Source organism: Hemicordylus capensis, chromosome 1 (assembly GCF_027244095.1).
Source record: "Hemicordylus capensis ecotype Gifberg chromosome 1, rHemCap1.1.pri, whole genome shotgun sequence".
NCBI classification, from domain to species: domain Eukaryota; kingdom Metazoa; phylum Chordata; class Lepidosauria; order Squamata; family Cordylidae; genus Hemicordylus; species Hemicordylus capensis.
Window position 1 is genome coordinate 416,959,867 of NC_069657.1, and position 23,673 is coordinate 416,983,539.

Genomic DNA, 23,673 nt, shown 5'->3' on the forward strand with positions numbered 1-23,673 from the left:
TATTAACACCACTGCAAAGTGGAAATGATATGAGCCAAAAAATACCAGGGCTATAGTCCTAAGCAAATTTCTTAGGAAGTAAGCCACCTAATGGCACATCAGGGAAATGACTTGCCTAGCAAGCATGAGGTTGCTGATTCAAATCCCCGCTGGTATGTTTCCCAAACTATGGGAAAGACCTATATTGGGCAGCAGTGATATAGGAAGATTCTGAAAGGCATCATCTCATACTGCGCAGGAGGAGGCAATGGTAAATGGTAAATAAGATCCATCTTATTTATTTATTATTTCTCTGTGTAAACTGCACTGAGCCATTTTTGGAAGGGTGGTACAGAAATAGAATAAATTATTATTATTATTATTATTATTATTATTATTATTATTACTATTATTAACAACAACAACCCCCAGTGAGGCACTACCTTGCCGTGGTTGTGGGGCTTGTGTGCTCTGAGGAAGGTGAGAGCTATGCCAGAGGTCCAACCATACTGGACAGGTCTCACCAGAGTGGCCAGACAAAGAGTGCCTCTCCCATCAACAATATGGTGAGATGTAACTTTAATAAATCTATACCGGATCGGTCATTGCCCAGGTCAACAAGGACCGCGCAAGGTGCTATAGTTCCTGGACATCTGGTGGCAAGTGGGCAACAGGACTCGGGATCCTCAGTTGAGCAACCAGGGCTGAAGACAGCAAAGTTACTGGAAGAAACGTCGCTTAACTGAAAAAAATATACGAAAAATGCCAACAAGGAAATAATGATCTGCTATTACAAGTCTAGTCCAACTAGAAGAGGTTATTTAAAAAGAATGTACCAAATTTGGAAAGAGAAGCATCCAGATACAGAAATAACAGAACAAAGGCTAGCAGACCAGAGAAGATTCATAATAAGAAATAAAGTATTCACAGGAGTTGAGCTGGAAGAACTGCAAAGAGCAACACAGGCTCAAGATATGGAAGAAGAATTACCACCAATTGAAGCAGTTGCTCAGGCGCAGGTGGAGGAGGTATTGGAAATCGAGGATGCCACTGTTGCTGAACTGTTTCAAAATCAAAACCAGGAAACCTCCCCTTTGCCTTCACCTCAAAAACCCGAATGCCGTTTAATAGAAAAGCAACAAGAACTAAAGCAAAAAATAACTGAGCACATGAACCAAACAAACACCAGGGTTCGACTTCCAGCTCTAAAAACAGTTGCCAAAAAACAACTTGCTCAGGCATTAAAAGATGTCAATGCTGCACTTGCAGAAATAACAACCAATAATTTGCAAGAAACAAACCAACTAATGTACATTGCAGCAACAATAACAACACAAGAGCTCGGATATAAGATCAGTGGACCTGTCAAAAAAGAAAGCAGTACATCACCTAAATGGAAGATTAGATTAGAAAATAAAATCTCCAGGCTTAGATCAGATGCTAGTAAATTGAAAGATATGAAAGTCAAGAAGCTGAAGAATGAAAACACCAAACAGTATCTGATCCAAAAATACCACCTAGATTCAAGGAGAATTAGAGAAGTCTTGGAAATAATAAAGCAGCAAATAACAGCAGTGTCAAAGAAGATTAGCAGATACGAAGCCAGAATAACACAACACAGGCAGAATCTCCTATTCCAGTTGAATCAGAGACGTTTCTACCAAAGCATAGAAGGAGAAACTGCAAGAAACGTAGAAACATCAAATAAAGAAGAAACAGTGCAATTCTGGGGGAAATTATGGGACAATCCAATAGATTATAATAAAAAAGCAGGCTGGATAAAAGAGGTCAAAAAATGTAACCAACAAATGCAAGATCTAATAATAACACCAGAATTAATAAGTGAAAGAGCAAAGAAAATTAAAAATTGGACTGCTCCAGGTGACGATGAACTGCATGGCTTTTGGTTTAAACACCTAACAACCTTCATAAACAACTATCAAAACAATTCAATCACATTTTGCAAGGAGGTGATATTGAACAATGGCTAACAACTGGGAAAACCAATCTCATAATGAAAGACCAGCAAAAGGTGCAGTTCCAAGTAATTATAGACCGATAACCTGTCTGCCAACCATGTTCAAATTATTAACTGGAATAATAGCCGATGAAGTGATGCAACACTTATTAACTAATAAGCAGCTTCCAGTTGAACAGAAAGGAAATTGCCCAAACACCAGAGGCACAAAAGACCAGCTGCTGATTGACAAAATGATTTTAGAAAATTGCAAGAGAATAAAAACCAATCTAAGTGTTGCGTGGATTGACTACAAGAAAGCCTTCGATTCATTGCCTGACACATGGATACTAAAATGTTTAGAAACAACTGGTGTCAGCAAAAACATTCAGATATTTATTTTAAAAAGCAATGAGTATGTGGAGTACACAGTTAACAATCAATGGCGAGACACTTGGACAGGTTAGCATTAGAAGAGGTATTTTCCAAGGGGACTCACTATCCCCTCCGTTCGCCATGACCCCACTTTCACAAATACTAAACAAAACAGGCCTCGGATAACAAACATCTAAAACATCAAGTCAAATCAACCATCTGCTGTACATGGACGATCTGAAGTTGTATGGAAAGTCCCAGTCAGAAATCGAATCACTGCTAAACACTGTCTGTATATTCAGTAGCGATATAGCAATGGAGTTTGGACTAGACAAGTGTGCTGCATTAATAATGAACAGAGGGAAAATAAGAAAAACAGAAGGAATAGAACTGCCCAATGGAAGCAAGATCAAGAACCTGGAAGAGAAAGAACGTTACAAATACTTGGGCATTCTCCAGGCTGATAACATCACACACACTGAAGTGAAAAGCAAAATTGGAAGTGAATACATCAGGAGAGTTAGAAAAATCCTCAAGTCCAAACTCAATGGCGGGAACACCATACAAGCCATAAACACCTGGGCTATACCTGTTATCAGATACAGTGCAGGAATAACAGACTCGACCCAGGCAGAGCTAGAGACGCTAGATCGTAAGACCAGGAAAATCATGATCATCAATCATGCTCTGCACCCCCGCAGTGATGTCGATAGGCTATACCTCCCTCGCAGCTCAGGTGGAAGAGGAATGCTGCAAGTCCCTCAAACAGTAGAGGAGGAGAAAAGAGGCCTTGAAGAATATAGCAACGACAGTGAAGAAGATGCACTTAAAATGGTCAATAATGCGAAACTCTTCAACACCAATGAAACACAGCAGGCCTACAAGAAAGAACAAGTCAAGAACCGAGCAGAAAAATGGAAACATAAGCCACTGCATGGTCAATATTTGCACAATATAAGTGGAAAATCAGACATCAGCAAGACCTGGCAATGGCTTAAGAATGGCAACTTGAAGAAAGAAACAGAGGGTTTAATACTGGCTGTGCAAGAACAGGCACTAAGAACAAATGCAATAAGAGCAAAAGTCGAAAAATCAACAACAAACAGCAAGTGCCACCTTTGTAAAGAAGCAGATGAAACTGTGGACCACCTAATCAGCTGTTGTAAAAAGATGGCACAGACTGACTACAAACAAAGGCATGACAAAGTAGCAGGGATGATACACTGGAACATCTGCAAAAAAAACAAGCTACCTGTAGCCAAACATTGGTGGGACCATCAAATTGAAAAAGTTGAAGAAAATGAAGATGTAAAAATATAATGGGACTTCCGACTACAAACAGACAAACATCTGCCACACAATACACCAGATATCACTGTAGTCAAGAAGAAAGAAAAACAAGTCAAAATAATTGACAGCAATACCAGGGGATAGCAGAACAGAAGAAAAATAAATGGAAAAAATCACCAAATACAAAGATCTACAAACTGAAATTGAAAGGCTGTGGCAGAAAAAGACCAAAATAATCCCAGTGGTAATTGGCGCCCTGGGTGCAGTTCCAAAAGACCTTGAAGAGCACCTCAACGCCATAGGGGCCACAGAAATCACCATCAGCCAATTACAAAAAGCAGCTCTACTGGGAACAGCCTATATTCTGCAACGATATCTATAACAACAGCAACAACATTGACAATAAAATTCTGGCATCCCAGGTCCTTGGGAAGGACTCGATGTCTGGATAAAACAAGCCAGTCAGTAACACCTGTCTGACTGTGTAAAATAATAATAATAATAATTTAAAAACCTCAACACCATAGGGGCCACAGAAATCACCATCAGCCAATTACAAAAAGCAGCTTTACTGGGAACAGCCTATATTCTGCGACGATATCTATAACAACAGCAACAACATTGACAATAAAATTCAGCCATCCCAGGTCCTTGGGAAGGACTCCATGTCTGGATAAAACAAACCAGTCAATAACACCTGTATGACTGTGTAAACAAGAAATAATAAATAATAATAATAAACCTCTCCTGTATTCTACCAAAAGAAAACCACTGGGCTCTGTGGTCGCCACAAGTCACCACCGACTTGATGGCACACTTTACCTTTAAGTCGCATTGAACTCAAGGAGAACTTCTGAGTAAACACACTGAGAAACGGGCTGCATTGCTGAAAAACAATTCAGAATGGGTTGAGGAAAGTACTGCTGTTGCACTGGTAGAGAAAGGTCTCAGTGTGAAGGTGGGATTCTGAATTTAATGAATACATATTAGGGAGACCTGGGATTTTTTAATTTCATTTTTTTTTGTTCCACCTCTGATTTTCTGTCTTTTTAATAAAATAGATTTTTTTTCCTGATTTCTGTTGTTCTGTGATAAAGGAATCAGGGGAATATGTGGCTTGCTTTGTTTTACTGATTGACTGCACAAAAAGCTCAGCTTCATAAACTGTTCATTTCTGTAATTTTCTTTATCTTCTGCTCAGTTTGATTGTTGGCATCTCACCTGTTTAAAAATAATTACAGCAGAAAATATGAAAGTCATAGTATCATTGTCCTGCATGCTCAAAAGAACTCAACGGGGCTAATCACGTGAATAATGTTAGTGCCTAAAGGGATAACGGTACTGAACCATAGCAAACCTGTATATGCACTAGTTAATAGCTCTCCACTAATATAGATAACAGTCACTGTAGCACCATCAATCTGCCAAAGTATAGATAAAGATATTCTGGCTGCCATACATTTCAATTAAACTTATGAGCTGTTATCGGTATGTCAGGCCAAGTCATGGAAGGCTGTACTTAAGAATCTGATCTTACCTGAAGTTGTGTTTATAATATAATATAATAGACAAAGAATGTGTGTGTTGTGTGTGTGTGTGTGTGTGTGTGTGTGTGTGTGTGTGTGTGTGTGTGCGAGAGAGAGAGAGAGAATATAGACTAGAATGAAGTCAAATTAGCAGTCAATATTACTACTATTGAAGTGGAGTAACAAAACAATTTTTTCTCTTGAGTATCACATTCTGTGTTTTTGTCCCAAACAGTGTATGTTCTTATAGAACCAAGTGCCTTGTATAAGGTAGTTTCAGAAAACTGATATACAGTGTGTGTGGGTGGGTGTGTGATGCTGATGATCCAAATGTACACTTAAGATGCACTTCTAACTTTAGTATGAGTCTGTGCTTTAAAAAAAGAAAAGAGGCAGAACGTACAATGATAACCCGCCATCAAGCTGGAATGACATGAAGAATGTGTGGCGGCTTCTAAAAGCAGCAGTCTCACATCTCATCCTTTCCCCTCTTACCAGTAATGTCTATTAAAAATAAAACGTGATTGGATATAATTACATTGCATGTTTTCCACATCCCTGCTAATAGCTGTCAATACCGTGGAGCTAGACAGGAAATACTTACAACAAAGATACTACATCACACCATTTATTTAACTGGACTTACTGAGAAGGGGGGAAGAGGAGGAGAAGTGGAGCTGCAGCAGGCAATGTCTTTTGGAACTACCTAAAATCAATCTCCAGTTTTATTCATAAGGTGCTTTACTCCTGTCCTCTGCCCTGCAAGGAGCCCATGATTCAGTTAGTGTACAGAACAGAGTAATTGCTATTTTTCTATTTTCAAAAAAATAGGGTAGCAGCCATTGCTGCCTTTTCTTCATCCTAAGATACAGTCTGAAATTGTATTTAGCACCCAGTGATGCTAATCAACATGAGTATGTTTATATACTCATGAGATATCAGGGAAATAGACATATCAGGTGGTAAGTAAATAAGTAAATAAATAAAATATAAATCTATCCTGCTATACTCCATTTTAACTCTGGTTATAAACTGTAAATTTTAGAACAATTGCCTCTACCCACAAGCAGAGGCATATCTAGGGAAAATAGCGCCTAGGGCAAGCACTGAAATTGTGCCCCTGTCCAAACAGGAATGATGGGACTTGTAGTCAACAATATCTGGAAATCCCTGTTAAAAGGAACACGGTACCATCTAGACATGGTTGTTGATCAAAACCTGAAAACATGAGCCATCTCTGTAAAAGACTTAGAACAACAGCCAGGAGTTATGTGAGGATTCCAAGTGTCATTTTCTCTGTCTCATCTCATGCTTTTTAAAAAACATGACTTTGTCCTAGAGGATCACCTGCCAAAATAGCCACCAGCAAAATAGAGGAAGCATGAGGTGGTGGGGCAGGGGGGGCAGTCTATAAACCAGTGAATGATTCCTGCCAGCCTTTGTCTTGTGATGACTGTTGGCTCATGATGGAGTATATGTGCATTCACCACACTAGTGCTTACTTTCACACCAGGAGGGAGGAGGATACATTAGTTTGCCACACTAGACAGAGGAATTTGCAACAGGAGCAGACAGCCAAGTTCTGTCAGGGCCAAAACCAGCCCCTGCCCGACTAAGAAATCATTGTAATTTGCCCCTTCCTGTCACAAGCAGTGTGCTGTTCTTTTATTGTTGACTCTAACTCTCAGTTATCCCAGTCATGGATGGAATATTCAGGGTCAATTTACAAGAGACACATTTTATACATGGAAGTTTCTTCTGTGCAGGTGTTGTGCAGAAACCCATGTGTAGTGATCAATACATATGTATCTATTCCGCCAGGGGCATAGCAAGGTTGGAATGGGCCAAGATGAGATTTTAAAATGGGCCCCCAGCCCCTCAAAGTCCAGGGCCTCCACACACCCCAGGCCCCCAAGGATTTAAGTCTGATATTTCAAAATAAGTATGCTGCCTGGAAATACATTTCACTGAATACACACACACACTTCACAATATATAGTGATATACATTGAGTACTATATATTTGTGCTTCTTTTAATGCCTAGAATACACTAGCAACGCTAATTATTAAAATAGCCCCCTCGCTGCAGATTAGCAAAGGAGACTTTCAACCATGCAGTGTGAGCCTATATCTGTTTTCTCAGAATTCGGAACAAATTCAGTAAAGTTTGATTCCAGGAGGTTTTTCACTCAAGGCTTTTAAAGCCCTTTAACATACATCTCCTCTGGAATTGAGGTGCTGCATTCACATGTTGGCCAGATTTACCCTGAAGTCCCTGCGAGTTATTGGAGAGCAGTTCACACACAAGAAAAATAAAATAAAATAAAATAAAATAAAATAAAATAAAAGCACAACACATGCTTCACAGTTCTCACTCAGACCTTCTGGGCTGCAAAACAACTTGAACATAAGTGCATTTATAAATGAATGAATGAATAAATAAATAAATAAATATTTGTTCCAGAAGTTTTTGTAACTTTCTGCCATGAAACAAGCCACTTATAGGCCTTTTTAGATAGTTTTTGTTTTTAAAGCCAGCAAATTTTTCAATCTGTTTTAAATTAAATATTCAGAGACTTCTCAGTCCCCCCCCCATCAAAGCCCTATGGCAAGCAGATCCCTATATACCCGGGGGTGGAGGGCAACCACAAAAAGGAATTCACAGTCTACCTTGCAAAAGCTGTGCTGGATGGTCCGGGCAGAAGTCTGCTGCAGAGAACTCTACCTGCCTCCTTCCTGACTTGCTTGGGGCCTGCTGGTGAGTTCAGGCTTCAGGGAGGCCTACACCCAGAGGAGGCCTCTCTGGAAGCCCCACCCACCTGCCAATCAGCTGAGAGGCGATCCTAAGCTGGAGCCGGAGGGCAAGGCAAGCAGGATGGCAAGTGGCTGAGGGGCCCTGGGGCTGGGCAGGTGTGCAATGGGGTGGGGGTGGCAGGCACTGGCGTGACCCCCCCAGTGGCACCTAGGGCACGTGCCCTGGCTGCCCCACAGTTCCGCCCATGCCCACAAGGCTTCTTCCCCATATGCAGAACCCTGCCATATCCCTGTCCATGGGAAAGAAAGCAATGCCACATCAGAGTGAAGCTCCAGTTCTGAAGGCAGAGTGCTAACCAAACTGCTTATGGCTCCCCTCCTGATTGGCCTACTCAGGAAGATGGGGAGGCCTGCTCCAGAGAAGGGCTGTCCTGAAGATCCAGGAAAAGGGCAGGGCTCTTGCGATCTATCTAACATCTTCATTTGAAGCCAGCTTGTTGCTGATTCAGCAGCTCCATTTGTGAGCTTATGCCTCTAGCTGCCTTTCTGCTCTGTGGCCCGGTACAGACACCAGTATAAACATCAACTCTACAACCACCACCACCCCTTGGTTTTCTTAACATCCTGATGAAGAGTTTGAAAGGCTTACTTAAGATTTTTTGTCATTTTATTGGAATAAAGGTATTATAAGCCCATGGCTTTTGAATTTTTCCTAATAGACAAGTACGACTATCTGTGATTTCTATCTATTGGCACCCTTAGACTTTGTTTAGAATTAAGCATGGAAATGAACCAGATGTTTGAGTTTTGGTTTATACATTGACCTGATAGCCTTTGATGAGTCAAAACCTGTTGTTTTAAAAAGTAGGCAACCCGTGTGGAAAACCTTTATGTTTTGTCAGATATTTGTGGGTTGGTTGTTTGCTCTATGCAAAACTGAAAATGAATCTGTGTGAATGGCTTTTGGCTCAGCCCTGATAAAGAAGTAAAGATCAGTATCCCTTAAACATCTGTGCTGTTCCATCAAATACCTTTTCCATCTAACCATGCTTAACTATTCATCATAAATTAGGATGAATGTAAGTTCTGAGATTGTGTTTTACAGTGATTCAACCAACCGCTCAGTAAGTATACACTACACCAGTCGGCTTACACAGATTCAAGCATACAAATAGTTATTTGATTGTTCGAGCGTATAATTCATCCCAGCATTACCTGGAAATAAGTCTTCAGTTAAAAGGCCCATTCAAAAATCATTTCCATGCAAATTTTATTTTAAAAAGAATATATATGTATACACACACATAATTGTAGTGACTTGAGATCACATTGTTTGAAGAATCATGGTCATAAATAAGTGATCATGTGCTACAAAGGAAAAAATCCATTTGTGTTAATATAAAGAAACAACATGGGTGCTCACATTGGAAAACCATATTTTGTTGAGTTATAAGGTTTTCAGGTTAGATATCTCCTTTTTGAAGTACAAAAATGTAAACTATAATGTATGTAGCAGGATAGTGGTATCACCTCAAATCGGAAGGCATCAAACTTCCCTAGAAAACATGTGAAAAAGGTTAATATAAATTGAGAATTCATTAATGTAAAATAAGCTTGAACATATTTTTTAACTAGAACATGGTAGCAAAAAGACCACAATTTTAATGAATACTAGTATTGCAAGAGGACATGGCATATATTTTTCAGCAAGATTTATACATGCATTTTCTTCTGACATTCTTTTGCCAGGAAACACATTATGTTTTTAACAGATAGTGTGTCTTTTAAAAAAATATTTTCAGGTGTGCTGTAATGGGATTTTGCACAACAATACACCAGGCTTCCAGTGCTGTGAGGACAAGTACATCCCATTTATTCTTAATATATCAGGCATTTGCTGTGGTGGCCAGATGCATGCAGTGCAACCAGAGTATCAGTGTTGTGGTGGCTATTACACAAAGGTATTAGCAGGTAAGAGGCAAATTCTTTCAAGCATTTGACAGAAATAAAATGGCACAATACAGTCTTCAACCAAGAAAAAGGGAAATGTATTGGTAGCTTGAGTGTGAATTTTAGATGAGCAATGTTTCTGTTCAGTCACAGAGAGAGAAATGGAAAATTGCTATGATTGTTTTTACTAATATAAAAAATACATTTCATTTTCATTACAGTATTGTTGAATAAATGAAGTGTGAATGCATGGAATGTGACATAGGGAGAATTCATTATCCACATAACTTTTCCACAACTGAAATGGTGAACTGAACAGAACATGAATTGGGAGACAAGTGTAGTGTAGTGGACAGTGTGTTGGGCTGGGGAGACCTAGGTTCAAAATCCACCCCCTTAAGCCATGAAGTTCACTGGGTAATCTTGGACCACTCACCTTCTCTCATTCTTCCCTATGTCACAAGGTTTGTTGGTTAAAAACCTTATGCATACAACCCATGGAAATATGGGATACAATTGTAATTAAAAACAATAATAGAGGCCTGTTCACAGATTCCTCCAGGAACAGCTCAGTGACCATGGGACCTCTCCACATATGTAAGCCCTCTGAATTTGACTTCATGCAGCCTACCTGTGGGAGCAAAGAGGTCACTTTACAATTGGTATTGCAAAACATTGCTAAGAATTGGCCATATGTGTGGGGGTCTTTGAACATTATCATAGCATGGAGTTAGTACACTGCCAAGATTTGTAGAGAGGTAGAGTTATTCATGCATTATCTATACCAGGGATCCTCAACGTTGGGCCCCCAGATGTTCTTGGACTTCAGCTCCCATAATCCCCAGGCCCAGTGGCCTTTGGCTGGGGATTATGGGAGTTGAAGTCCAAGAACATCTGGGGGCCCAATGCTGAGGATCACTGATCTATACCATGCATTTGAGGGGCCTGTATCCGGCTTCACTTTTAAAAGGAACTCAAGTATAGTCATTCACACAAAAACATGTACATTTGGCATAATGTCTGAATAGGGCTACTATGGATGAGATGTGTGGGTGTTCAAGAGGAGGGAACTCAAAATGCAAGCTCCTTCCTCTCAAATGAGGCAGCCCCAATTTGAGTCAGGTGAAGCCCCCTTCAATCTTACCCATATTTAGATTGGAGCTCACACCCTACTTCCACCATTTGCTACTTAAGGTTGTGGAGCCTGAGTACTACAAATGGAAGATGTTCTGCACAGCTGAGCAGAGCACCATTTGCAAATGGGGAACATGGAGCTTTAAGATGCATGATCCCAAAGTGAAAACTATGGAAGCTTTATTTGGGCTGATCTGAATATTCTGTTGAACACTTGAGAATCTCCTTCAGAGGGTTTAAGTGTTTGCTTGAAACACTCAGATCAGCTTCTGTTAAGGAAAAAAATGACAAGACACACAAGTACTAAGCACACAGTAAATGCCTTGTTTAGTTAACCCTTAATATACCTGAATATAATGAAGACTTTCAAAACAGACTAAAGCACCTAGCACATTTCATAGCATTCAATGCCTAACCTCAATCAAAATCTCCAACAGGCTTCCAAATGCACATGTTCCTTCACAAATGCAGTGATTTTCTTATTCTTTTCAGTATTAGAGAAGCCCTGCAATGTACACACAGAACATCCCAGTACAGAGGAAAATGGGGTCATTCCAGTTCATGTGGAGGTCTTTGCGCACATCTGGACATTTCATATGCATCCGACAAGGCTTTAAACAATTTTTCCCCTAAATTTTAAGTAGTTGGGAATGTTACGTATACATGCAAATACAGAAGAAATTATCATATTTTATATTTGCATATATCATTAGTGAAGATATATCTCTAAGGCAGGTAATTGTGTGTGCTGCACCTACTTTGAACGTTAAGCATAACCACACACATAGTTACCACTAATATTGGAAGGTGCTCGTAGAGACTTCAGATTAAAGCTGAAGTATGCTTTGGCAAACATTCCAGGGTTCAGAACCATGTGGCCCTTTGGAATCAATATCAGGAAATGTGGGTGCAATCTGATGATAAAACCTTGTCCCATCACATGATTTATTTTCCAACTGAAAAATCTCACACAATTGATACATTTATCAGTTCAAATTTAAGCTTTCAGTGAAAGAAACAACATTCCCCTTCTTACATATTATTTTCAATTGCCCCCCCCGCCACCCCAAATATGGTTTAATAGAGTACACCTGCTAACTCAAAGACAGCTTTCCACTGGATGTTTAATGCACACATCTCTTTGCAGACAACTGTGAGGTCAGGAGCTAAATTCACTGCATTACCCATAGGTTGGCACACACTCCCTGTGCTCAGAAGTACTTTGAATTTCTTCCAAGCTATGCAGCACATCCTAAATTCCAGTGCCTTCAAAAGTCATTCATATATCACAATATTAGAATGCTGTCCATGACATCATCCAAAAGAAAAAGCACTGTCCCACAGAACCAGAGGAGAGCCCTTGGCTCATCTCATTAATCTCAATGTTCTAAAATAAGATGATTGTCTTTGACCTCTAGTCCCATCCAGTGGTCTCTGTTAACTAGCTTAAAGCTGTTTACATAAGGACAGAAAAGTATGGTGACTCAAACTATCTCATCTCTAAAAGAAGCTCAAATTCAATCAGCAGCAACTGTCAAGCTTCGGACAGAATATTTATGTACTATTTGCCAGTGTTTTTAAAAATAGATGCAGTTACTGCTTTCTTCCTCCCCTCTGGGCAGGAACGAGAACAATGCTGGTCACTTTTTTTCTTTTTTATAAATATGCTAATAACCCCAAGCAAAATGTTAATGTGGGTCATTCTTTGATAAGGATAACAATTAACTGGTAAGACTGTGTAGTAGTTTTCAGAGAGAAAACATTTTCAAGCTTGGCTTGGAATGGATCCCATTTTGAGAGGTTAATGAGAAGGTTACTGATCCTTTGTGTCTTATGTCTAATGGTCCTTTTTACAAAAAATAAAAATAAAAATCTGTATTATTTCCAATTGATATAAGTTACATACCCCATTGAAGGCTTTCCTCAGCTCAGTCATGAAATTAGATTCTGAGGAGAGCAGAGAAATGTTGTTAAGTAAGTATCTAAACAGATTATATAACTTACACTCCAAAGGTTTGTTCTTGTCTTTTTGGTTTATTATTGACTTTATTTGATAAAGATATTTATACAGGGCACTCTTGGCATGCATGTTTTCCAGATGTTATTTGTCCAGTTTGATGATGCTGAGTACACTTAAAATAGTTCACTACAAGCAATGAGACTTACAAGTCAGGAAAGGGGTAGTGTTATCTGTGAGTAAAGAAGAGGCAGATATGAATCCCAAAGCAAAGATTGGGGTGGGGGAAAATGAATTTTTGAAATATAGTATGTAAATAATATTAGCGTTCATCACACTTCACTATCTCCCCAGGGCCTTGTGGAGAAAGTGAACAATGTTCTTTCTTGAATGTCATCTCAGAACATTGTAGCCAGCCTTTAGCAAGGTGACTTACATGTGAGATTGTATGTACACTCTGAGGGTTGGGAGAGTTCCATTTTGGTCTTCTTGTAGCAAGCATGATTTGTTCCCTTAGCTAAGCAGGGTCTGCCCTTGTTGTATCTGAATGGGAGACCACATGTGAGCACTGTAAGAGATTCCCCTCAGGGGATGTAGCTGCTCTGGGAAGAGCATCTGCTTTCCAAGTTCCCTCCCTGGCAGCATCTCCAAGATAGGGCTGAGAGAGATTCCTGCCCGCAACTTTGGAGAAGCCACTGCCAGTCTGTGTAGACAATACTGAGCTAGATGGACCAATGGTCTGACTCAGTATATGCCAGCTTCCTGTGTTCCTATCTTCAAACCTGCCCTGTTGAACCTGCTTAAGTAGCTTATTAAACTTGATATGCCTGAGATGCTTGAGTTGCTTATTAACCTTGAGATTTAAACATGGTTGATGGGGGAGGAGCTTCTGAAGCTAATTTTTAAAAAAACAAGTGCATACATCGATTAGCGCATAGGCAACTCTGGATGTGTGTACAATTCTGTTTTTCTTAAAGGGACTTCCCACAATTTTAGAAATGAAGAAGCAGAGCAGTGGTATAAGGAGCAGTCTTAGACCAATGATCCATCTCATTCAACATTACTTAGTGGCTGACATCATGGGTAGTCCTCCATTGATGGGAAGGCTGCAACTTGGAATTTGGAAGGGCAACCCAGATGGGGCTGCTGTAGAACAGCTTTAGATGACTTCTGAGCAGGACTGCCTACAGCACCCCTTCCATTGTTTTCTTTAAAAGTAGTGCGGCAGCCCTGGAGGACAGGACATGGCAGGAAGCCCTGCCATCAATGGAAGGCTGCCACTATAACTCTACTATCAAGGTTGTAAATGGCAAAGCTATCATAACTTGGCAACCCACTCTGGGGCCTCCTATAAACCACTGGTACAATTTATGCCATTTGGAAACCATTGCAGTACACTACATTTATCTGATAGATAAATGTGTAAATTAAAAATTCCAGAAATTCAAGTAAAGATTTATCCCAGCTGTTTTTATTTGAGACCCTTTAACTGAATATGCCATTGGAGATATTACAAATATGCTTCAAAACAAAATGCAGTAGATGGTATTGAAGTAGCAATTGTGAAAGAATATATGGATTTTGGCTATATAGGCCATTTCCTATTATAGGAACGGTCTACTACTGTCAATCTACAAATTATCTTTTCTCCTTTAAACTTTCACCCTCAAACTCCTTTGCTGTTTAGCCACCCTTCTTCATTTTTTGCTACCATTAAGTAGGCCCGGTCCTTTCCCTCCACACTTGTCCAGTCAAAGATTCTTAAATTGTTTATAGACGTGAGTTTTGGGGCTATATATATATATATATATATATATATATATATATATATATATATAAAATGCTTACTTATAAGGCTTAGCACTTTGTTAGTTAAGAGCTTAACATACATTCACATTGGTGAATAAACAGTTTTATTGATGATAAACAGCCAGCACATGCGTTATGTAAGGGGTTGTGTCAAAGTTACACCCACCGTGACATCAGTGGAGGATATCCTGATGCACTCTCGGGGCATCTCTATCCTGTATGGGGGCTATTTACCTGAATTGTATCTCTACATATGCTTTAATTACCTGTTTAAGCAGGCATTTCAGGAGTGTGTAGTGGGGCAATTCAAAAGAACAACCCCCACTCTTCAAGACCATGTCAGGAGGTGCTCCACCAACATCATGTGTGCCAGCTCTATATCATCTCTGCTGGCCCTCTGTTATCCTTAACTGAAATAAAGTCTGCATACAGCAGATCAATGGACAATTTGGGGATGAGACAGAGTGGCAAGACCCTCTGATCCAGATGGAGTGACCATGTGCCGCTGCACCCACACCAGGAAAACCCAAGCCAGCACCTCTATCATGACCCAAGCACACAGCCCTGCTTTCATCCTCTGACTTGGAGGAGTCCCCTGAGGATCTACCACTCCCTGAAGACACCCCCCTCCCAGTACTGCCAAAGCCAACGCTTCAAACATTGGGCCTCTCTAAGAAATGGAGGCTGACATCCTCAGTTATGTTTCTGAGAGTTGCTCAACCCTCAGGAACATAATCTCCCCTCCAGTTGAAGGGGAGATTGGTGAGAATTTCCCCCCACATCCATTCTGGCACCTTCTGGCAGAAGTGGAGGCACTGTGTATATGCATCCTTTGACTTGCACACCCATCGCACATGTTAGAATGTTGACCAGAGCCTTCCCTAGCAAAGGCACACAACCAATTCACTTTGCCTGGGCAACAGCCAAGAAATCCAGCAGTCTGCTTCAAGAAGGTGCTGGTGGAGCAACATTCTTCTTGTATTGCCATATTTTGCTCTTGTGTTCCTGCTTGGAACTAGCTGAAGTTCTCTCCTTTACCTTTGGAGCTGTCTGGGGTCTGTGTTGCTCCTGGATTCCTGTCTCAGTGGAGACCTTGGCACAACCCAAAAGACAATAATAAATTGCATAGGGCCAGATTTAAGGACAGGTGACCATATGAGCTGCTAGGCTTTGGGACACCAGACATTTGAATTTCTCTTAAAATTAGAACATTTCCATAAGATTAGAGGAAATTGATTTGTGTTTATTTGCTTATATATGCAATAAATAAATACAAATTTACAAATCCATGCATGCAAATGTATTAGTTTATATACAAGAGAAATAAATCATGGATGCTGGTCTGCTACAAATGCAGAGAAAAATGCTAAACAAGTTGAACAAATGGAAGCGGGCCCCCAAATACTTCTGTTTAGATGTACTGCTTGGTATAGGGCTAGCCCTGTGTGTACCTCAGCCCCATGCTTTCCCCAGCTCTCTGTGATTTCTTCCATTGTCAAACATTAGACATCTGTAAACAACTTGGATTAGGAACCTCTTTGTTTTTCCTGCCCTGTGAACCTCTGTGTACATTTTCAATCTTGGGTAAATAATAATAATCTAATAATACTGCTGACAAATAATATAAAGTATTATGTATGCAACTACATAGGCCTTCCTGAACAGAATTCCCAACACTATGTTTATATCTACAGGAGAGGTTTGTTGCCCAAATGAAGAACAAAACTGGGTTTCCGTTGGGATTGGAGACTCCTGCTGCCAGGGAACTCCTTATTCCACATCAGGAAACCAGATCTGTTGTGGTGGATCACTTCAAGATGGCTTTAATCATCTCTGCTGTGGGGAGCAAATAGTAAGCAAAGACGTGATCTGTTGTGGCAATGAAGAAAAAGGAACCGTCCACAGTCCTAAAGCAGGTATGCTCTTGAACTATCTCTGAAATATGCTCGGTGATTTATGATTTGTGATAAAGACTTCAGTTGGACAGGTTAGTCTTTGTGTAAAGTGGGATTAAGGCATAAGTCCATATACATTCTAATCACCCAGCACTGGCCACGAGAGAAGCAAAGAGTCTTTTTTTCATGTTCTTCTTAGGTCATAAAGTTACGAAATCTAGTATTAAAACACAAAATGTGCACAGCAACATTAAACCAGAGCTCTGCAAATGACCTAGGCACAGTTTCCAAACAGAATTCCTAGGCCCAAGAATGCTTGAACTACATGATATTACTCTTTCTCTGTGAGTGTAGCCTTTCAAAACATACTCGGACTTGTAGAATTCAGAGGGGCTAACCATTGGACATCTAGTCCAAACCCCTGTTCAGTGCCGGAGATCCAGAGCTAGAGCATCTCCAACAGGTGCCTGTGCAGCGCAGGGGCATAGCAAGGCTAGATTGGGCCCTGGGACAAAAGGTGAATATGAGCCCCTGCCCCCCCTCCACCTCCCCAATTTCTTCTTCAAAGATGTGAGAGCAGGAGAGCAAAGACCAAGCTGGCATTCAGCTAGTGCCCCCCCCAGCAGACCAGGGACATTTGTGTCCATCCCCCCGCCCCTGTTCAATTATAGCTATGCCCCTCATGCAGCCTCTGCCCAAAGACCTCCAGCAAGGGAGAGCCTACCTACTCCCCTAGGTCATTGGTGCTGTTGTTGAAATGCTCTTACCTTTAGTAGTTTTTCCCAATGTTCAATTGAAATCTACCCTCTTGTACCCTAAGTCCCTTATATTTAGCCCTACTTTCTTACGATCTTGCAGAGAGCAAGGCTTCCTCCCTTTGGTGTGATAGCACTCTTCAAATACCTGAAGGGCTATCAAGCCCCTTCCTCACATTCTCTTTTCCAGGTTAAACATACCCAGTCCCCGCCACAAATTCTTTATAGGGCTTGTTTTCCAGACTCCCGGGGAGTCCTGACCATATTTGTTGCCTTACTCTGAACCCATTGCCATTTGTCTGTACCTGTCTTCAGTTGTGATTGTCAGAACTGAACACAGGGCTGCAATGAGATATGATGAATGTGGAATAACAGAACGATTATTTCTCATGACTTTGAAACTATGGTTCTATTAATGTAGCTAAAAAATGCATGAACATTTTAGTCTACTTTCCTCAAGGAAAAGAAACATAAGATCACCCAGCTCTCTCGCTCTGTGTGTGTGTGTGTGTGTGTGCGTGTGTGTGTGTGTGTGCATGCATGTGTCGTCCCACCCCCCGCTCATCAACATTGCAATGCCTGGACCAGTTTGGACCAAATTTGGTACAGTTTCATACACATGGTGATACCTCATGGTGTAGTTTGTGATTATGTCACCTACCTCAATTTAAGATGACAGACTCATGAATGTTTGAGGTGCAAGTGGGCTAAATTGTGAACCATCTACCTGATTTGGACCAAATTTGGTACACTTGTAGGGCCCATAGGGACACCTCAATGGCATGGTTTGTGATGATGTCATCCACCCCAAATCAAGTTGGCGGATGCATGAGCATGTGAGGCACAAGTGGGCTAACTTGTAAAGATCATAATTATCAATTAAGATTATAGCAAAAGGAAAGTAGGCAGATTAGTTGTTACCAGAACTTCTTGTTTGCAGCTGCACCACACTGCTGCCTAATGTTCACCTTCTGATCAGCTGCAATCTGAGTATTCTTTTCATGTGCTACTTTCAAGCTACACCTGTGCCCATGTTATACCTGTGCATTTGGGATTTCCCCCCCAAATGCAAAATTATACATTTGTCTCTGTTGAAGTTAACTTCTTTTGAGTGATAAGAAGCCAAATCATTAGTGAGGGAATTAAACAGATCTCCCTTGGCAAAAGGTTCCACAATCTCAGCACAGCCATGGAAAAGACTCACACATGTTCTACCCAGTTGCACATCAACTGGGCTTAATGTGAATGTTGATCATTTGAATTGGGACATATGTACTAAGGTATCTTCTCATCAAACAAACAAACAAACTCCAAACATTTTCCTCCAGGAAGTAGAAGGAAGTATATGTGACTTTTCTAGCCTATCCCCTATTTTATTCTCACAACACCCTATGAGGAATGTTAGACTGAAGGCCACTCAATGGGCTTCATGACTGGGGAATACTTTTTATGCATGCAGCCTCTTACAGAAGTGATATTGAACCTGCATACAGAATGTGAAAAGAAGCCTCTGTCCCTTCCATGTACATTAAGATTACTCTGTGTAAAATATCCAAGTCAGATTATAATTTAATTTTTTTTAGTCTGCACTATTTGTAGGAATCACTTAATACATAAGGCCTATAGGTGCTATTCAAACATTACATTCAATGCACATACCACCAGTGTACAGTGTATGCATATCTGTGCAGATAGTTATTCATACATCATGTTCAACGCACATTCAGTAGTACACTTTCTATCTGTAGCTTGAATTTGAGGGGGCCTGTACCAAGGTTCACTTTAAAAATGAACACTTGTACAGTCATTCACACAAAAACATGTACATGTGTACAGACACTTGCATGCACATACAACATAATGGCTGAATATTCAATCATGCAAATCAACTCTTTAAATATATTTATATTTATTTAAATATAGTATATGGGGTTCCTGTGCCTGAACTGAGTTTCTCAGGGACAGAGGTTAAAGAAATAAGTCAGATAGAGATGACGGGAAATGACGTTCTAAACTGTCTGTAAAAATTAAACACTAACAAATCACCAGGGCCAACTGATGTCCACCCAAGAGTCCTTAAAGAACTCAAATTTGAAATTGCTGACCTCATTGCAAAATATATAACTTATCCCTACAATCAGGCTCCATACTGGAGGACTGGAACGCAGTCAATGTAACACCAATTTTCAAAAAGGGTTTTTGGAAATTACAGGGTGGTTAGCTTAACGTTGATTCCAGGCAAATTGTTGGAAAGCAATTTTATCCTTGAGAAAATTGTTAAGTATATAAAAGAACAGGCCTTGCTGAAGGAGAAGTAGCATGGCTTCGGCAAAGGTAAATCTTGCGTCACAAACCTTTTGGAGTTCTTTGAAAGTGTCAACAGGTGTGTGGATAAGGGTGATCCAGTTGACATAGTATACTTGGACTTTCAAAAAGCTTTTGACAAAGTTCCTCATCAAAGACTCTTGAGAAGACATAGCAGTCATGGAATAAGGAAACAGGTCCATGTGTGGATTGGTAACTGGTTGAAGGACAGGAAACAGAGGTTAGGTGTAAAAGGAGAGTATTCACAATGGAGGGAAGTAAGAAGTGGGGTCCCCCAGGAATGTGTACTGGGATCAGTGCTTTTAAATTTATCCATAAACGATCAAGAAGTTGGGGTAAACAGCGAGGTGGCCAAATTTACAGATGATGCCAAACTATTTAGGGTAGTGAAATCCAAAAGAGATTGTGAGGAGCTCCAAAAGGATCTCTACAAACTAGGGGAGCGGGCAACCAAATGGCAAAAGCAGTTCAATGTTGGCAAGTGTAAAGTGATGCATATTGGGGCAAAAAAAAACCCAACCACATATACGTTGATGGGGTTTGAACTGTTGGTGACTGACCAGGAGAGGGATCTTGGGGTCCTGATGGACTGCTCATTGAAAGTGTTGACTCAATGTGTGTCAGCTGTGAAAAGGCCAATTCAGTGCTTGGAATCATTAGGAAGGGGATTGAAAATAAACTGCTAATATTGTATGGTGTGGCCCCATTTGGAGTACTGCATAATGGTTCTGGTCACCATATCTTAAGAAGGAGATTGTAGAACTGGAAAATGTGCAGAACAGGGCAAACAAAATGATCAGGGGCCTAGAGCACTTCCTTATGAGGCAAGGTTACAACACCTGCAGCTTTTTAGTTTAGAAAAAAAGACGACTGCAGGGAGACATGATAGAGGTCTATAAAATCATGCATGGTGTGGAGAAAGTTGACAGATAAATTTTTCTCCCCCTTTGATAACACTAGAACCAGGAGTCATCCCATAAAACTGGTTGCCAATAAATTTAGGACCAACAAAAGGAAGTACTTTTTCACACAACACATAATTAACCAATGGAATTCCCTACCACAAGATGTGGTAATACCCAACATCCTTGGTGGCTTTAAGAGGGGTTTAGATATATTCACGGAGGAGAGGTCTATCAACAGCTACTAGTCTGAGGGCCATAGGCCACCTCCAGCCTCAGAGGCAAGATACCTCTATATACCAGTTGCAGGCGAGTAACAGCAGGAGAGAGGGCATGCCCTCAGCTCTTGCTTGTGGGCTTCCCATTAGGATCTGGTGAGCCACTGTGTGAAACAGGATACTAGACTAGATAGTCCTTGGGCCTGATCCAGCAGGGATGTTCTTATGGGTTTCCTTCTAGCTTTAGAAATTGTGTTATTGACTTCCTAGCTAGTTTTGGCAAATTGTTTTCCTTCTATGTGCTTCTCCTTCCATATCAGTAATAGGAACAGAAATGATATCTCCTTGTAAAGTACATTCAGATGAACAGATAATTTATTATTTAAATAGAGTAGTATTTTAATTATTTAAAGTACGGGAATGAAAAGAAAACGTGTCTTAATTCATTTATTGTACGTTCTTGGTGTGTGGAGAGAAGGGAGAGATTTAATGCCAATATCAGTTGTCCTGTATTACATAATCATTTCATAAGCTCTTAACGTTTCCAGAGACAGAATTGTTGTACTGTAGTCATTTGTTCTTTTTTGGTCTGTATCTGATGAGTCGAACCATTGATTAATCTAGCTACCGTTTACTTGAAATGGCAGTGGCTCTCCAGGATCCAAGTCAGAGGTGTTTCCCAGCCCTGTTACCATTTATTCCTTTTGGTGGGAAATGCTGGGGTGTAGGAATGTAGGAAGCTGCCTTATTCTGAGTCAGACAATTAGTCCAGTATTGTTTACACTTTGGGCAGTGGCTTCACTAGGCAGGAGTCCTTCCCAGCATTACCTGGAGATGCCAGGGATTAAACGTGGGACCTTCTGTATACAAAGCAGATGGAGCTTCGGCTCCATCCCCACACTTGACATATGTGGATCTCCCATCCAAGCATTGACCACATCAAGACCTGTTTAGTTTCAACAAGATGTGCCCTTAAACCATACTCTGGGAACCGGAAAACATGAGCCTCAGAAGTTATGCATACAGAGTATATGCACTACTACTAAACTATGGGTCCTTCCCTAAATATTTCTAATTCTAAGCCCAGTGTTTTCACAAGCCATCTTTAGTACAAACCTTAGTCTGAACTGCTGTGATGGGACCTGAATATTCTGCCCTATCTACTTAACTGTGAAAATTAAACTCTTTTAGTATCAGGATATAAGCTTCTAGAAATGCATCAGAAGCCTTTGTCCTTCTCAATCAGGCTAGTCTTTTCTTCCTCTTTTCCTACCTAACATCTACTTAACATATGTCCTGCCCTTCTTCCAGGAAGCTCAAGATAGTGTACTAGGTTCTCTCAACCCATTTTATTCTCACACCAAACTATATATGGTCAGTTAGGCTGAGAGATGGTGACTGGCCCACTATATGAACTTCTCTTTACGGCAGAATATTGCATGCATCCTAGGTTGGATGAGCACATATGTCCATTTCCTTGTCTATTGCTAGTGTAGGAAATCTATGTTATGTGAAGGAGGCCTCTGGCTCCACTAACGATGTATTCTTCCCCAAGCCTGAATGGTTTTCCTGATGTAAAATAATTTTTCTGAAACCAGGGATGTGCATGAACTGAGGTTCGTGCACAAGTTTGGTGCTTCCGGGGGTGGGGGAGAGTGGTGAGCGGGATCTTTTAAAAAGGAGGAGAGCTGGTCCTTAACTGCTCTCTGCTGCCCCATGCAGCTTCCTTCCAAGAACCTACCTGCATGTGGTGCCAGCATGCACATGTGTGGGTGCTATTTGCGTGCTGCGACTGTGCGTGGATTCTTGGAATCAGCGCCACCACATTAGGAAGCTGTATGGGGCGGCATAGAGCAGATAAGGACCTGCTCTCCTCCTTTTTAAAGACCCCGCTCACCACTTCTTCCCCGGCAGCACCAAACCTGTACACAAACCTCAGTTCATGCATATCCCTATCTGAAACTGTTTATTTAACACGAGGAAGATATTGTCTATTGATTCAGCTACCACATACTTATCCCCATTTAGCTAGGGATTATAATTTTGCTTCTGCTCACATATCCCTGGCTGGATAAGGAACTATGTGCACAAACTGATATTGCATGCAATTTCCCACCCCAGCCTTGTAGCTGCAACTTGTGTATTTGTAGCCCCATGATAGATATTGGCAATAGTTCTGATAAGGTATTTGGGATGAGGCACATGGGCCCGAAGTAGAGCCAGTATGATGTATAGTGACTAGAGTACTGGACTTGATCTAGAGAGACCTGGTTTCAAATCCCCACTTTGTCATAACGCTCACTAGATGACCTTGGTCTAGTCACGATCTCAGCCTAACCTACTTCATGGGATTGTTGTGATGATAAGATGGTCATCTTGAGGTCCTCGCAGAACCTCTTATGTTTTTAAGGAAAATGATAGAGATAAGTAAAAATAGTCTTGTTCCCCTCCCTCTGCTCAGAGTTAATCTCAGCACTATTGTGATAATCTGCCTGATGTTGCATATGCATGGAACTGGATCAGGCCCCAATCGTTCCCCTCATGTGAGGTTTTCAGTGTGACAGTGCAGAGCAATGCAGGAGTAGCATATAACGCCCACCCACCCCCGCTTCTCCTGAACGAGGTTCCTTTGTATTGCCGTGCATTGTGTGGCTGCCACAAGCCAGGGCTGGCTCGTAAAACATCTCTTTATGTACTTTATTACTTAAACTCTTTTTATTTGCCTGCAGGAGCCCTTTAACAAAATCACATTGAATTGACTTTCTCACACCAAATCAAATCTCCCTGGTCCCAGTTCAGTTGTCTTTGTCAATATGTATTTTATAAATGGAGTGAATTAACAGATG

At 40.8% G+C, this 23,673-nt stretch overlaps 1 protein-coding gene across 1 annotated transcript in view; it reads left to right on the forward strand.

Annotated features, from left to right (window-relative positions):
* USH2A (usherin) overlaps nucleotides 1–23,673 on the forward strand; it is a 784,926-nt gene that overhangs the window by 580,655 nt on the left and 180,598 nt on the right. Inside the window, exons 48-49 of the mRNA XM_053283338.1 lie at nucleotides 9,685–9,853; nucleotides 16,427–16,648. Coding sequence (XP_053139313.1) covers nucleotides 9,685–9,853; nucleotides 16,427–16,648 — 391 coding nt within the window. The remainder of the gene's footprint in view (nucleotides 1–9,684; nucleotides 9,854–16,426; nucleotides 16,649–23,673) is intronic.